We start from the raw sequence: 15271 nt of genomic DNA, 5'->3' as shown, positions 1-15271 counted from the left end.
ACCGCTTACACAGCCTCCCAGACCATATTACTGGCCCATTCGGGGTGGTGTTCGGGGGGTGGCTCTGATGGTGATTGGGAGGAGGGGATGGTGATTGCGGGGGGTGGTTATCGGGGAGAGAGGGTGTGGTGACTGGGAGGAGGAGGAGGAAGGGATGGTTATGGGGAGGTAGGGGTAGTGATCGGGGGGGGAATGGTGATCGGGGAGTGGGTAGTAATTAAGAGGGAGGGTGGTGATCGGGGGAGGGGATGGTGATCGGGGGAAGGGGTGAAAATCAGGGGAGGGGGTGGTGATCGGTGATCGGGGAGAAGATGGTGATCAGGAGTAGGGGATTGTATATGGGGGACTCTGTCGGGGTGGTGATTGGGGACGTGGGGAGAGGGGATGGTGAAGTCCAGTGAGATTGTTCTGATGATCAGATGGTGTTTAGTGACCAATCCCTTTAACTGTTTCTTTTACAGACACTGACACACACATGGTGATGCATACTGTTGTCTCTGGGATAGAAGATTTTCCTGAGACCACGAGCACTGCAGTGGTCAATGGTGTCCAAACAGGGTATCATGACAGTAATATCCGTCGCTGCATTCCCAGGCAGAGGTTCATGGCTGAAAATATCGACTCTGAATTCTGGGATTCTATCACAGAACTGGTGAACTCACGCTCAGACATGTTAAAGGAGAATCTGAATACAGTCCTGAAGATCACAAACCAGACATCAGGTAAGATCAGGCAGAGAGAATCAGCGTGTCGATGTACAACCTTACAGTGAACTCAGTCCCCCAGCACTGACCCCAGGGACACTGAACTCAGTCCCCCCAGCACTGACCCTGGGACACTGAACTCAGTCCCCCAGCACTGACCCCTGGGACACTGAACTCAGTCCCCCAGCACTGACCCTGGGACACTGAACTCAGTCCCCCAGCACTGACCCCTGGGACACTGAACTCAGTCCCCCAGCACTGACCCCTGGGACACTGAACTCAGTCCCCCAGCACTGACCCCTGGGACACTGAACTCAGTCCCCCAGCACTGACCCTGGGACACTGAACTGTCCCCCAGCACTGACCCCTGGTACACTGAACTCAGTCCCCCAGCACTAACCCCTGGAACACTGAACTCAGTCCCCCAGCACTGACCCCTGGGACACTGAACTCAGTCCCCCGGCACTGACCCCTGGGACACTGAACTCCGTCCCCCAGCACTGACCCCTGGGACACTGAAATCAGTCCCCCAGCACTGACCCCTGGGACACTGAACTCAATCCCTCAGCACTGACCCCTGGGACACTGAACTCAGTCTCCCAGCACTGACCCCTGGGACACTGAACTCAGTCCATCTCCCAGCACTGACCCCTGGGACACTGAACTCAGACCCCCAGCACTGACCCCTGGGACACTGAACTCCGTCCCCCAGCACTGACCCCTGGGACACTGAACTCCGTCCCCCAGCACTGACCCCTGGGTCACTGAACTCAGTCCCCCAGCACTGACCCCTGGGACACTGAACTCCGTCCCCCAGCACTGACCCCTGGGTCACGGAACTCAGTCACCCAGCACTGACCCCTGGGACACTGAACTCAGTCCCCCAGCACTGACCCCTTGGACACTGAACTCAGTCTCTCAGCACTGACCCCTGGGTCACTGAACTCCGTCCCCCAGCACTGACCCCGGGACACTGAACTCAGTCCATCTCCCAGCACTGACCCCTGGGACACTGAACTCAGACCGCCAGCACTGACCCCTGGGACACTGAACTCAGTCCCCCAGCACTGACCCCTGGGACACTGAACTCAGTCACCCAGCACTGACCCCTGGGACACTGAACTCAGTCACCCAGCACTGACCCCTGGGACACGGAACTCAGTCCCTCAGCACTGACCCCTGAGACACTGAACTCAGTCACTCAGCACTGACCCCTGGGACACTGAACTCAGTCCCCCAGCACTGACCCCTGGGACACTGAACTCAGTCACTCAGCACTGACCCCTGGGACACTGAACTCAGTCCCCCGGCACTGACCCCTGGGACACTGAACTCAGTCCCCCAGCACTGACCCCTGGGACACTGAACTCAGTCCCCCAGCACTGACCCCTGGGACACTGAACTCAGTCCCCCAGCACTGACCCCTGGGACACTGAACTCAGTCCCCCAGCACTAACTCCTGGGACACTGAACTCAGTCCCCCGGCACTGACCCCTGGGACACTGAACTCAGTCCCCCAGCACTGACCCCTGGGACACTGAACTCAGTCCCCCAGCACTGATCCCTGGGACACTGAACTGTCCCCCAGCACTGACCCCTGGGACACTGAACTCAGTCCCCCAGCACTAACTCCTGGGACACTGAACTCAGTCCCCAGCACTGACCCCTGGGTCACTGAACTCAGTCCCCCAGCACTGACCCCTGGGACACTGAACTCAGTCCCCCGGCACTGACCCCTGGGACACTGAACTCAGACCCCCAGCACTGACCCCTGGTACACTGAACTCAGTCCCCCGGCACTGACGCCTGGGACACTGAACTCAGTCCATCAGCACTGACCCCTGGGACACGGAACTCAGTCCCCCAGCACTGACCCCTGGGACACTGAACTCAGTCTCCCAGCACTGACCCCTGGGGCACTGAACTCAGACCCCCAGCACTGACCCCTGGGACACTGAACTCAGTCCCCCAGCACTGACCCCTGGGTCACTGAACTCCGTCCCCCAGCACTGACCCCTGGGACACTGAACTCAGTCCCCCAGCACTGACCCCTGGGACACTGAACTCAATCCCTCAGCACTGACCCCTGGGACACTGAACTCAGTCTCCCAGCACTGACCCCTGGGACACTGAACTCAGTCTCCCAGCACTGACCCCTGGGACGCTGAACTCAGTCCATCTCCCAGCACTGACCCCTGGGACACTGAACTCAGACCCCCAGCACTGACCCCTGTGACACTGAACTCCGTCCCCCAGCACTGACCCCTGGGACACTGAACTCCGTCCCCCAGCACTGACCCCTGGGTCACTGAACTCAGTCCCCCAGCACTGACCCCTGGGACACTGAACTCCGTCCCCCAGCACTGACCCCTGGGTCACTGAACTCAGTCACCCAGCACTGACCCCTGGGACACTGAACTCAGTCCCCCAGCACTGACCCCTGGGACACTGAACTCAGTCTCTCAGCACTGACCCCTGGGTCACTGAACTCCGTCCCCCAGCACTGACCCCGGGACACTGAACTCAGTCCATCTCCCAGCACTGACCCCTGGGACACTGAACTCAGACCGCAAGCACTGACCCCTGGGACACTGAACTCAGTCCCCCAGCACTGACCCCTGGGACACTGAACTCAGTCACCCAGCACTGACCCCTGGGACACGGAACTCAGTCCCTCAGCACTGACCCCTGGGACACTGAACTCAGTCCCCCAGCACTGACCCCTGGGACACTGAACTCAGTCCCCCAGCACTGACCCCTGGGACACTGAACTCAGTCCCCCAGCACTGATCCCTGGGACACTGAACTCAGACCCCCAGCACTGACCCCTGGAATACTGAACTCGGTCCCTCAGCACTGACCCCTGGGACACTGAACTCCGTCCCCCAGCACTGACCCCTGGGACACTGAACTTAGTCACTCAGCACTGACCCCTGGGACACTGAACTCAGTCCCCCAGCACTGACCCCTGGGAGACTGAACTCAGTCCCCCAGCACTGACCCCTGGGACACTGAACTCAGTCCCCCAGCACTGACCCCTGGGGCACTGAACTCAGTCCCCCAGCACTGATCCCTGGGACACTGAACTCAGTCCCCCAGCACTGACCCCTGGAATACTGAACTCGGTCCCTCAGCACTGACCCCTGGGACACTGAACTCCGTCCCCCAGCACTGACCCCTGGGAGACTGAACTCAGTTCCCCAGCACTAACCCCTGGGACACTGAACTCAGTCCCCCAGCACTGACCCCTGGGACACTGAACTCAGTCCCCCAGCACTGACCCCTGGGACACTGAACTCAGTCCCCCAGCACTGACCCCTGGGACACTGAACTCAGTCCCCCAGCACTAACCCCTGGGACACTGAACTCAGTCCCCCAGCACTGACCCCTGGGACACTGAACTCAGTCCCCCGGCACTGACCCCTGGGACACTGAACTCAGTCCCCCGGCACTGACCCCTGGGGCACTGAACTCAGTCCCCCAGCACTGACCCCTGGGACACTGAACTCAGTCCCCCAGCACTGACCCCTGGGACACTGAACTCAGTCCCCCGGCACTGACCCCTGGGACACTGAACTCAGTCCCCCAGCACTGACCCCTGGGACACTGAACTCAGTCCCCCAGCACTGACCCCTGGGACACTGAACTCAGTCCCCCAGCACTAACCCCTGGGACACTGAACTCAGTCCCCCGGCACTGACCCCTGGGACACTGAACTCAGACCCCCAGCACTGACCCCTGGGACACTGAACTCAGTCCCCCAGCACTGACCCCTGGGTCACTGAACTCCGTCCCCCAGCACTGACCCCTGGGACACTGAACTCAGTCCCCCAGCACTGACCCCTGGGACACTGAACTCCGTCCCCCAGCACTGACCCCTGGGTCACTGAACTCAGTCACCCAGCACTGACCCCTGGGACACTGAACTCAGTCCCCCAGCACTGACCCCTGGGACACTGAACTCAGTCCCCCAGCACTGACCCCTGGGACACTGAACTCAGTCCCCCAGCACTGACCCCTGGGAGACTTGAACTCAGTCCCCCAGCACTGACCCCTGGGACACTGAACTTAGTCACTCAGCACTGACCCCTGGGACACTGAACTCAGTCCCCCAGCACTGACCCCTGGGACACTGAACTCAGTCCCCCAGCACTGATCCCTGGGACACTGAACTCAGACCCCCAGCACTGACCCCTGGAATACTGAACTCGGTCCCTCAGCACTGACCCCTGGGACACTGAACTCCGTCCCCCAGCACTGACCCCTGGGTCACTGAACTCAGTCCCCCAGCACTGACCCCTGGGACACTGAACTCGGTCCCTCAGCACTGACCCCTGGGACACTGAACTCCGTCCCCCAGCACTGACCCCTGGGAGACTGAACTCAGTCCCCCAGCACTGACCCCTGGGACACTGAACTCAGTCCTCCAGCACTGACCCCTGGGACACTGAACTCAGTCACTCAGCACTGACCCCTGGGACACTGAACTCAGTCCCCCAGCACTGACCCCTGGGTCACTGAACTCAGTCTCCCAGCACTAACCCCCGGGACACTGAACGCAGTCCCCCAGCACTGACCCCTGGGTCACTGAACTCAGTCCCCCAGCACTGACCCCTGGGACACTGAACTCAGTCCCCCAGCACTGATGCCTGGGACACTGAACTCAGTCCCCCAGCACTGACCCCTGGGACACTGAACTCAGTCCCCCAGCACTGACCCCTGGGACACTGAACTCAGTCCATCTCCCAGCACTGACCCCTGGGACACTGAACTCAGTCCCCCAGCACTGACCCTGGGACACTGAACTTAGTCCATCTCCCAGCACTGACCCCTGGGACACTGAACTCAGACCCCCAGCACTGACCCCTGGGACACTGAACCCCGTCCCCCAGCACTGACCCCTGGGACACTGAACCCCGTCCCCCAGCACTGACCCCTGGGACACTGAACTTAGTCCATCTCCCAGCACTGACCCCTGGGACACTGAACTCAGACTCCCAGCACTGACCCCTGGGACACTGAACCCCGTCCCCCAGCACTGACCCCTGGGACACTGAACTCCGTCCCCCAGCACTGACCCCTGGGACACTGAACTCAGTCCCCAAGCACTGACCCCTGGGACACTGAACTCCGTCCCCCAGCACTGACCCCTGGGAGACTGAACTCAGTCCCCCAGCACTGACCCCTGGGACACTGAACTCCGTCCCCCAGCACTGACCCCTGGGTCACTGAACTCAGTCCCCCAGCACTGACCCCTGGGACACTGATCTCGGTCCCTCAGCACTGACCCCTGGGACACTGAACTCGTCCCCCAGCACTGACCCCTGGGAGACTGAACTCAGTCCCCCAGCACTGACCCCTGGGACACTGAACTCAGTCCTCCAGCACTGACCCCTGGGACACTGAACTCAGTCAGTCAGCACTGACCCCTGGGACACTGAACTCAGTCACTCAGCACTGACCCCTGGGTCACTGAACTCAGTCTCCCAGCACTGACCCCCGGGACACTGAACGCAGTCCCCCAGCACTGACCCCTGGGTCACTGAACTCAGTCCCCCAGCACTGACCCCTGGGACACTGAACTCAGTCCCCCAGCACTGATGCCTGGGACACTGAACTCAGTCACTCAGCACTGACCCCTGGGACACTGAACTCAGTCCCCCAGCACTGACCCCTGGGACACTGAACTCAGTCCCCCAGCACTGACCCCTGGGACACTGAACTCAGTCCATCTCCCAGCACTGACCCCTGGGACACTGAACTCAGTCCCCCAGCACTGACCCTGGGACACTGAACTTAGTCCATCTCCCAGCACTGACCCCTGGGACACTGAGCTCAGACCCCCAGCACTGACCCCTGGGACACTGAACCCCGTCCCCCAGCACTGACCCCTGGGACACTGAACTCCGTCCCCCAGCACTGACCCCTGGGACACTGAACTTAGTCCATCTCCCAGCACTGACCCCTGGGACACTGAACTCAGACTCCCAGCACTGACCCCTGGGACACTGAACCCCGTCCCCCAGCACTGACCCCTGGGACACTGAACTCCGTCCCCCAGCACTGACCCCTGGGACACTGAACTCAGTCCCCAAGCACTGACCCCTGGGACACTGAACTCCGTCCCCCAGCACTGACCCCTGGGAGACTGAACTCAGTCCCCCAGCACTGACCCCTGGGACACTGAACTCTGTCCCCCAGCACTGACGCCTGGGACACTGAACTCAGTCACTCAGCACTGACCCCTGGGACACTGAACTCAGTCCCCCAGCACTGACCCCTGGGACACTGAACTCAGTCTCCCAGCACTGACCCCGGGACACTGAACTCAGTCCCCCAGCACTGACCCCTGGGACACTGAACTCAGTCCCCCAGCACTGACCCCTGGGACACTGAAATCAGTCCCCAAGCACTGACCCCTGGGACACTGAACTCAGTCCCCCAGCACTGACCCCTGGGACACTGAACTCAGTCCCTCAGCACTGACCCCTGGGACACTGAACTCAGTCCCCCAGCACTGACCCCTGGGACACTGAACTCAGTCCCCCAGCACTGACCCCTGGGACACTGAACTCAGTCCATCAGCACTGACCCCTGGGACACTGAACTCAGTCCCCCAGCACTGACCCCTGGGATACTGAACTCAGTCCCCCAGCACTGACCCCTGGGACACTGAACTCAGTCCCCCAGCACTGACCCCTGGGACACTGAACTCAGTCCCCCAGCACTGACCCCTGGGACACTGAACTCAGTCCCCCAGCACTGACCCCTGGGACACTGAACTCAGTCCCCCAGCACTGACCCCTGGGACACTGAACTCAGTCCCCCAGCACTGACCCCTGGGACACTGAACTCAGTCCCCCAGCACTGACCCCTGGGACACTGAACTCAGTCCCCCAGCACTGACCCCTGGGACACTGAACTCAGTCCATCTCCCAGCACTGACCCCTGGGACACTGAACTCAGTCCCCCAGCACTGACCCCTGGGACACTGAACTGTCCCCCAGCACTGACCCCTGGGACACTGAACTCAGTCCCCCAGCACTGACCCCTGGGACACTGAACTCAGTCCCCCAGCACTGACCCCTGGGACACTGAACTCAGTCCCCCAGCACTGACCCCTGGGACACTGAACCCAGTCCCCCAGCACTGACCCCTGGGACACTGAACTCAGTCCCCCAGCACTGACCCCTGGGACACTGAACTCAGTCCCCCAGCACTGATCCCTCGGACACTGAACTCAGACCCCCAGCACTGACCCCTGGGACACTGAACTCAGTCCCCCAGCACTGACCCCTGGGACACTGAACTCAGTCCCCCAGCACTGACCCCTGGGACACTGAACTCAGTCCCCCAGCACTGATCCCTCAGACACTGAACTCAGACCCCCAGCACTGACCCCTGGGACACTGAACTCGGTCCCTCAGCACTGACCCCTGGGACACTGAACTCCGTCCCCCAGCACTGACCCCTGGGAGACTGAACTCAGTCCCCCAGCACTGATGCCTGGGACACTGAACTCAGTCCCCCAGCACTGACCCCTGGGACACTGAACTCAGTCCCCCAGCACTGACCCCTGGGACACTGAACTCAGTCCCCCAGCACTGACCCCTGGGACACTGAACTCAGTCCCCCAGCACTGACCCCTGGGACACTGAACTCAGTCCCCCAGCACTGACCCCTGGGACACTGAACTCAGTCCCCCAGCACTGACCCCTGGGACACTGAACTCAGTCCCCCAGCACTGACCCCTGGGACACTGAACTCAGTCCATCTCCCAGCACTGACCCCTGGGACACTGAACTCAGTCCCCCAGCACTGACCCCTGGGACACTGAACTCAGTCCCCCAGCACTGACCGCTGGGACACTGAACTCCGTCCCCCAGCACTGACCCCGGGACACTGAATTCAGTCCCCCAGCACTGACTCCATCTAATTTAGTCCCCTCACCGCTCAGCTTCCTGTTACTAATGGCAGAGGAAGATTCCATCCATTTCTATCTCAGACTCAATCCCCTTTCACCACTGAAAAGATTGTCTATGGATTATTGATCCCTGTTTAGTTTCTGACAGGAATTCACATTCTTCAGTGGATTTGGTCTGTTGAGGTCAAATGCATCACCTCGCATTTGCCTCAGTTAAACTCCATCTGCCATTCGTCAGCCCACTGACCCAATTGATCAAGATCCCATTGCAATTGGAGATAACTTTCTTCACTGTCCACGATGCCACCAGTCGGGATCATGGAGGAGGGAGGAAGGCCAACGACCAGGGCTGGCCATCGGGGTGGGTGTGGGGTCAGCGTGCTGGAGGTGGGGGGTAGTGGAGCTGCCTTAAATGGGGGGGACGTTGGCACTGCGGAGTGTGGGGTTGTTGGCACTGTGGGGACGGGGTAATTGTCAAGAGCATGTGGGATCAGGGGGTTACTGGAGATCAGGGTGGGCTGGAAGGGCTGTGGGTGGGTTTGGGGGTGGTGCGCGAATGTTCGGGGGACCAGCGATTGGGCCGTGGGGAGGTGGAGGGCCGGCGTTGCGGGGATTGCAGATCTGGCCAGCGATGGAGCCGGCCAGCAATTGGGAGGCCGACAGACAGGGGCTACAGAGCATGCACCAATCTGACTGATTGGCACATGTGCAGTGGCCCATTCAGCACTTTGCTGTCAGTCTCTCCAGCTGGAATAGGCCCCACCTACAGCTTTTCAGTGTGAACCATGCTACTGCTCTCTGCAATGTACAGATTGTGGGAGATTCATTTTGAAACTCCCACTGTAAAAAAAACGTGATTTACTCCAGGTTTCAAACAAATTCAACAGTTGAATTTTTTTGGGGAGAATCCCGGCCACTCTGTTTCCGATCCATTCGGCAAGTTTGTTTACATTCTGATGCTGCTTATTTTATTCCAGGGATTTCAGTTTTGCTGACAATTCTATCACAAGATCATTTCTCCACTTTATTGATTAACAAAGCAATATTTCCAATCCTCCAGTTCACTGAATATTGATCATCATTTGCTCTCTGACAGGAATCCATATTTTCCAATGGATACACTTTGTCGAGGTCACTGAAGACGGCTCCATTAAGAGATCGATGCGGTTTGGATTTGATGGAAAGGACTATATTAGTTTAGAGCCAGACAGAATGAGATGGGTCGCATCCAATCACTTTGCAGTGAAGACTAAAGAGAAATGGGATTCAGATCAATCCTGGAATAATTACTGGGAAGAACATCTGCAGGGAGAATTTGTTCAACATTTAAAGAAATATTTGGAAGCAGGAAAGGAATATTTTGGACAGAAAGGTATTGAATTTAGTTTTGAGCCCATGTTCTGATCTAACTTCACTGATCTATCAAACCGTTCTCCCATTCCATTCAGTGTGGGGTTTATTGTTTGTGTTTTCACCCTTTCCCATTACAGTTCAGCCTGAAGTCTTCATCTCCAGAAGTGAGCCCAATAGTCAGTACAAGCCCCTCACTCTCTCCTGCCTGGTTACTGGCTTTTATCCTGTACACATCGAGGTGAACTGGCTAAGGAATGGAGAGGTAATGTCTGAGACACTATCCTCGGGGATTCGACCGAACCACGATGGGAGCCATCAGATCCAGAAAGAGATTGAAATAAATGCTGGGGATGAGGATCAATACTCCTGTCAAATTGAACACAGCAGCCTGGCAGAGCCCAAGCTCCATCAGTGGGGTAAGGAACTGTACTGGATATGTGCATGCATTTGTATGGGAGCACATTCCCATTCTCCCCATTCCCTCTCTCCCAACCAATTTTCACCCCATGACAAAGATTCCCTTCAATTCCAAACACTCTGATTATTGTCAAGAATCTCTTGTGTGGAACTTTATCAATGACCTTCTGGAAGTCCATCCAGAGCAGGTCCGTAGACAGTCCCTTCTCCACCATGGGGCCAGTGTAAAAGCAAAGCTTCAACCAATCCCATTTGGGCTGGGGCGACTTCAGTTCAAATTGTCCCCAATGAACACAGAACTGGGAATGGATCCGGGAACAGAGACAATCCTCATATTATTGAAATATGTTTCAGAAATCCCGGGAAACAGTGGGGGACGGTCCCATCTTGGAATTCTGGTTGGATTCGTGATCCCAGCACTGGCTGTTATATCTGGGATAATCGGAATAATCATCTGGAAAAGACAACAGAGAGGTAAGAGTCAGAGAGAGGGAAATGTAGAACTGAGGGGACAGAGTGTGTGTGGGGAATCTCCAGTACTGGGAGTACAGGACACTGTGTTGAATGAACTGATTTAATTCCCCCACACAGATACACACGTATAAACACATCTTGTTCCCTGTCTGATCTTCCTTTGTGTGATCAGCCCAGGCCAGGTGTAATATTGATCATTAAAGCCACCGCACACACTCACATCCTCACCTACTGAATATGGATGGAATGGAAGAGATCTACAGGATCTCCATAAAGTGTAAGGATGGAGGGGAGTGTGAGAATGAGTATTTCTCACACAATCTCCATTCCCTCACACTTGTTGTGTTCTCACTCTCTGAGAATGGATTATTCCCCATTCTAACTGATATTTATTTTACTTCTGCAGATTCACCAAGTGGGACGTACACAACAGCTCCAGTAAGTGACTGAGGGACAGATCGTTGGGAATGAAATACTCACGTTTTCTGACTTTTCTCTCTTTCTGATTGCTCAGAGTTTTAAATACCTTTAAATGTTTGCGGGTTTTGATCAAGACTTTTTGGAATCAGTATAAAAGATTATGTGAAATATCCGATAATGGAGAAGACAATCAGGATGTTGGAAACATTTTTCTGGTGCTGGGCAGTTTTCCCCTTCACTTTATAAGTTGTCTGAGATGAAGGAAAATGAAATTTGATCTGATGAATTCCCACACAGTCACAGAGTGTTCACCCGACAGCTCCTTTATACAGGACTGGACACTGTACAGGCTGTTCCCAGGAACACACACTGAGATAAACACTGTCTCCTGGAGGACCATCAACTCAGTGAAAATCAACCTGAAACTCACAGTCTTCCAGGACAAAGGGTTCTCCATGACTGAGGGTTTCAGACTGTCGCAATGCAAGGACCAGGAATACTGGTGAGGGACACAACACAGCTTGGGGCAGCTACTGGAGACACTCAATGGGGAAAGACCTCCCATCATAGTTACAGGAAGTGGCTGAAAAACATGTCAAATCTCTCGGTGTGAATATTGCTGAGATATTAATATTACCAATCTAAATTGTAACTCTGAGTGTAGTGAGACACTACAGAATGTCAGAATTTAAATTATTACACACTGGCCCATTTTGCTCTTTATGTAATATCATATTTGATGTGTTCTACGATTGTTTATTTTAATGATATAACACATTCATGGAGGAAAATCTATAATCAGGATCACAGTGAAACATCATAACTGTGGATTGTAATCAATAAATAATTGTCAGTGTTTGCCTTGTCTGAATTCTTCTTCACTGATTTCACAGGAAAGGTTTAATTCATTCACTCAGCAGCTTGTGATGATTGGAATGGACAGTTGGTGAGGTTCAATCCAATATGAACTGGCTGAGTTCAGACCAAATGTCAGCATCATTCACTGTTTTCCATCAGCATTGATTGACTTGTTAACAGAAAAGAAGATGTCAGTGCGAGAGACAGAGGAGAGGAAGCTGTGTCCTAACTTTAGAGAATCAAACTTCAACACATTTCCCAGTGAGCTGGAGGTGAAGGCTCACCAGCTTCTCAGTAATGAGAAGTGTAGGGAAGCTCAAAGTGAGTGTGTTGGTGTGGAAGGACAATATCTCGGCAATAGTGTTGAAGACTTGTGCTCCAGAACTTGCTGCTCCCCTAGCCAAGCTGTTCCAGTACAGCTACAACACTGGCAATGGAGAAAATTGCCCAGGCATCTGCTGTACACTAGGATTAGGACAAATTTAATCCAGCCAATAACTACCCCATCAGCTTACAGTCAATCATCAGTAAAGTGATGAAGGGGTTATTAACAGTGCCATCAAGCGGGAATAACCTGCTCAGTGACACCCAGTTTGGGTTCCTCCAGGGTCACTCAGCTCCTGACCTCATTACAGGTTTGATTCAAACATGGGCAAAAGAACTGAGTTCCAGAGGTGAGGTGACATCAAAGCTGCATTCAACCGGGTTATGGCACTAAGGAGCCCTTGTAAAACCGGTATAATAGGTATCAGGGGGAACGCTCTCCACTGGTTGGATTCATAAATAGTACAAAAAATAGTGGTTGTGTGGTTGGAGGCCAATTATCTCAGTCTCTGGGCATCACTACAGGAATTCCTGAGGGAATTTGTGTCCCAGTCCCAACCATCTTCAGCTGCTTCATCAATGACCTGCCTTCGATGATAATGTCAGAAGTGGGGATGTTCACTGATGATTACACAATGTTCAGCTGCTTTATGTCTCCTCAGATATTGAAGCAGTCCGTGTCCAAAATGCAGCAGCACCTGAACAATATCCAGGCTTGGACTAACAAGTGGCAAGTAATATTTGGGCCACACAAGTGCCAGGTAATAACCATCTCCAACAAGAGAGAATTGAACCACCATCCCTTGAATTGAATTGTATTACCATGACTGAATCCCCCATTAGCAATGTCCTGGGGCCTCCCATTGGCCAGGAACAAAACTGGATGAGCCATATAAATACAGTAGTTACAAGAACAGGTCAGAGATTAGGAATCCTGCAGTGGGTAACCACCTCCTGATTCCCCAAAACCTGTCCACCATCTACATGGCACAAGTCAGGAGGGTGAGGACTGTATTCAGTGGAGTTTAGAAGAGTGAGAGGGGATCTCATTGAAACTTATAAAATTCTAACAGGATTAGACAGGGTAGATTCAGAAAGAATGTTCCAAATGTGGGGAAGTCCAGAACTAGGGGTCATAGTTTAAGATGAGGAGAAATTTCTTTACCCTGAGAATGGTGAATGTGAGGAATTCAGTACCACAGAAAGTAGGTGAGGCCAAAACATTATCTGACTTCAAGAATAAATGAGATGGAGCTTTTGGGCCTTTTGGGATTAAGGGTTATGGGGGAAAGGGGATCAGGATATTGAATTTGATGATCAGCCATGATCATAATGAATGGTGAAAAGTCTCGAAGGGTGGAATAACCTACTCCTACTTCTGTTTTCTATGTTTCTGTGTAATGGAATTCTCTCCACTTGCCTCGATAAGTGCAGCTCTAAAAACACTCAAGAAACTCAACAGACACTATTCAGGATAAAGCAGCACACTTCATTGCTTCCCATTCCACAAGGAACTGCATGGTGGAACAGTGGTTAGTACTGCTGCCTCACAGCACCCAGGGACCCGGGTTTGATTCCCGTCTTGGGTCACTCTCTGTGTGAAGTTTGCACATTCTCCCCGTGTCTGCATGTGTTTCCTCCAGGTGCTCTGGTTTCCTCCCACACCCCAAAGATGTGCTATTAGGCTGATTGGTGTTAACAAATTGTCCTAAATTAGTCTTCCCTCAATCTTCCCCAATAGGCGTAGACAAAGGTTATAGGTATAGGAGGGCACTGACAATGTTAAAATGGCAGCGCGGGCTCGTTGTGCCGAAGGGCCTGATTCCCACGCTGTGTTGTTCTCTGTTCTTTGTTCTTTGTTCCACTCCAAGCCACACACCACCCTAACTTGGAAATATATCTGTTGTTCCTTCACCATCACTGGGTCAAAACCCTGGAACTCCCACTTTAACAGTATTGTGAAGGGCAACTTGGGATGGGCAATAAATACTGGCCTGGCCAGTAATTTTCACATCCCATTGAGACTAAAAAAGAAGCAACTGGAAAGAAATTGAATAATTTAGCAGTTTTACAGGGTTTGTAGAATTGTTGCAAGTTTTTCATTTAAATTGTAATTGATAATTGAATGGGTTATGGAGTGAGGATGCACATACACCCTCATGTAAGCATGTACATATACACCAGCACGCGCATGCACACACACACACACACACACACACATACACACACACTCACACACATATGTAAACACACACATGAACAGACATGCACATACAAACAGACACATGCAGACACAAAGATACATACACACTCACAGGCACCAACACATATATACATATGTACACACACAGACATGCACACACAGGTGTGCAAGTAACACACACATGTTCATATGCACACACAAATACACACACTATGCTCATGTACACACACACTCACAGCTACAAAGAGAGGTGTACACACACAGATACAGGTCACAGTTAAGGATTTTCTGTGGGGGAACATTTACAATTGGCATGGAAACCATTTCCCTCCCAATTAAGAGTAGTGGGCAGGCTCCCCAACAGCCAATCTGGATTCCTCCAGCTTTCGACAAGCTGCAGTACAAGGTGTGTAACTGAGAAACTGCTTCAACAGGAAGGTCCATGTTAGTCACTTCCGAAAAACATCAAAATAAACCAGGAAAGAAGCCAGGCCTCCATAATTGGGGTGAGGGGGAATGTGGTGAGGGGAGGGGAATGTCCATCTACAGGGCAAACTGTGTCTGCTCTTACAGCCAGGCAAGCTGAAAGGGACT

At 54.0% G+C, this 15271-nt stretch overlaps 1 protein-coding gene across 1 annotated transcript in view; it reads left to right on the top strand.

The window, feature by feature from the left end:
- Nucleotides 1-12150, top strand: part of LOC145348106 (class I histocompatibility antigen, F10 alpha chain-like) — a 40288-nt gene extending 28138 nt beyond the window's left edge. Inside the window, exons 3-6 of the mRNA XM_080196252.1 lie at nt 9725-10000; nt 10119-10397; nt 10753-10872; nt 11279-12150. Of these exons, the coding sequence (XP_080052378.1) occupies nt 9725-10000; nt 10119-10397; nt 10753-10872; nt 11279-11322 (719 nt within the window). The 3' untranslated portion in view covers nt 11323-12150. The remainder of the gene's footprint in view (nt 1-9724; nt 10001-10118; nt 10398-10752; nt 10873-11278) is intronic.
- Nucleotides 12151-15271: the final 3121 nt, after the last annotated feature.

The sequence above is a fragment of the Carcharhinus amblyrhynchos genome, chromosome 9, assembly GCF_965287045.1.
Source record: "Carcharhinus amblyrhynchos chromosome 9, sCarAmb.v2.hapA, whole genome shotgun sequence".
Classification (NCBI taxonomy): Eukaryota; Metazoa; Chordata; class Chondrichthyes; order Carcharhiniformes; family Carcharhinidae; genus Carcharhinus; species Carcharhinus amblyrhynchos.
Note: the sequence above shows the minus strand (reverse complement) of the source record. Positions and strands in the feature narration are given on the sequence as shown.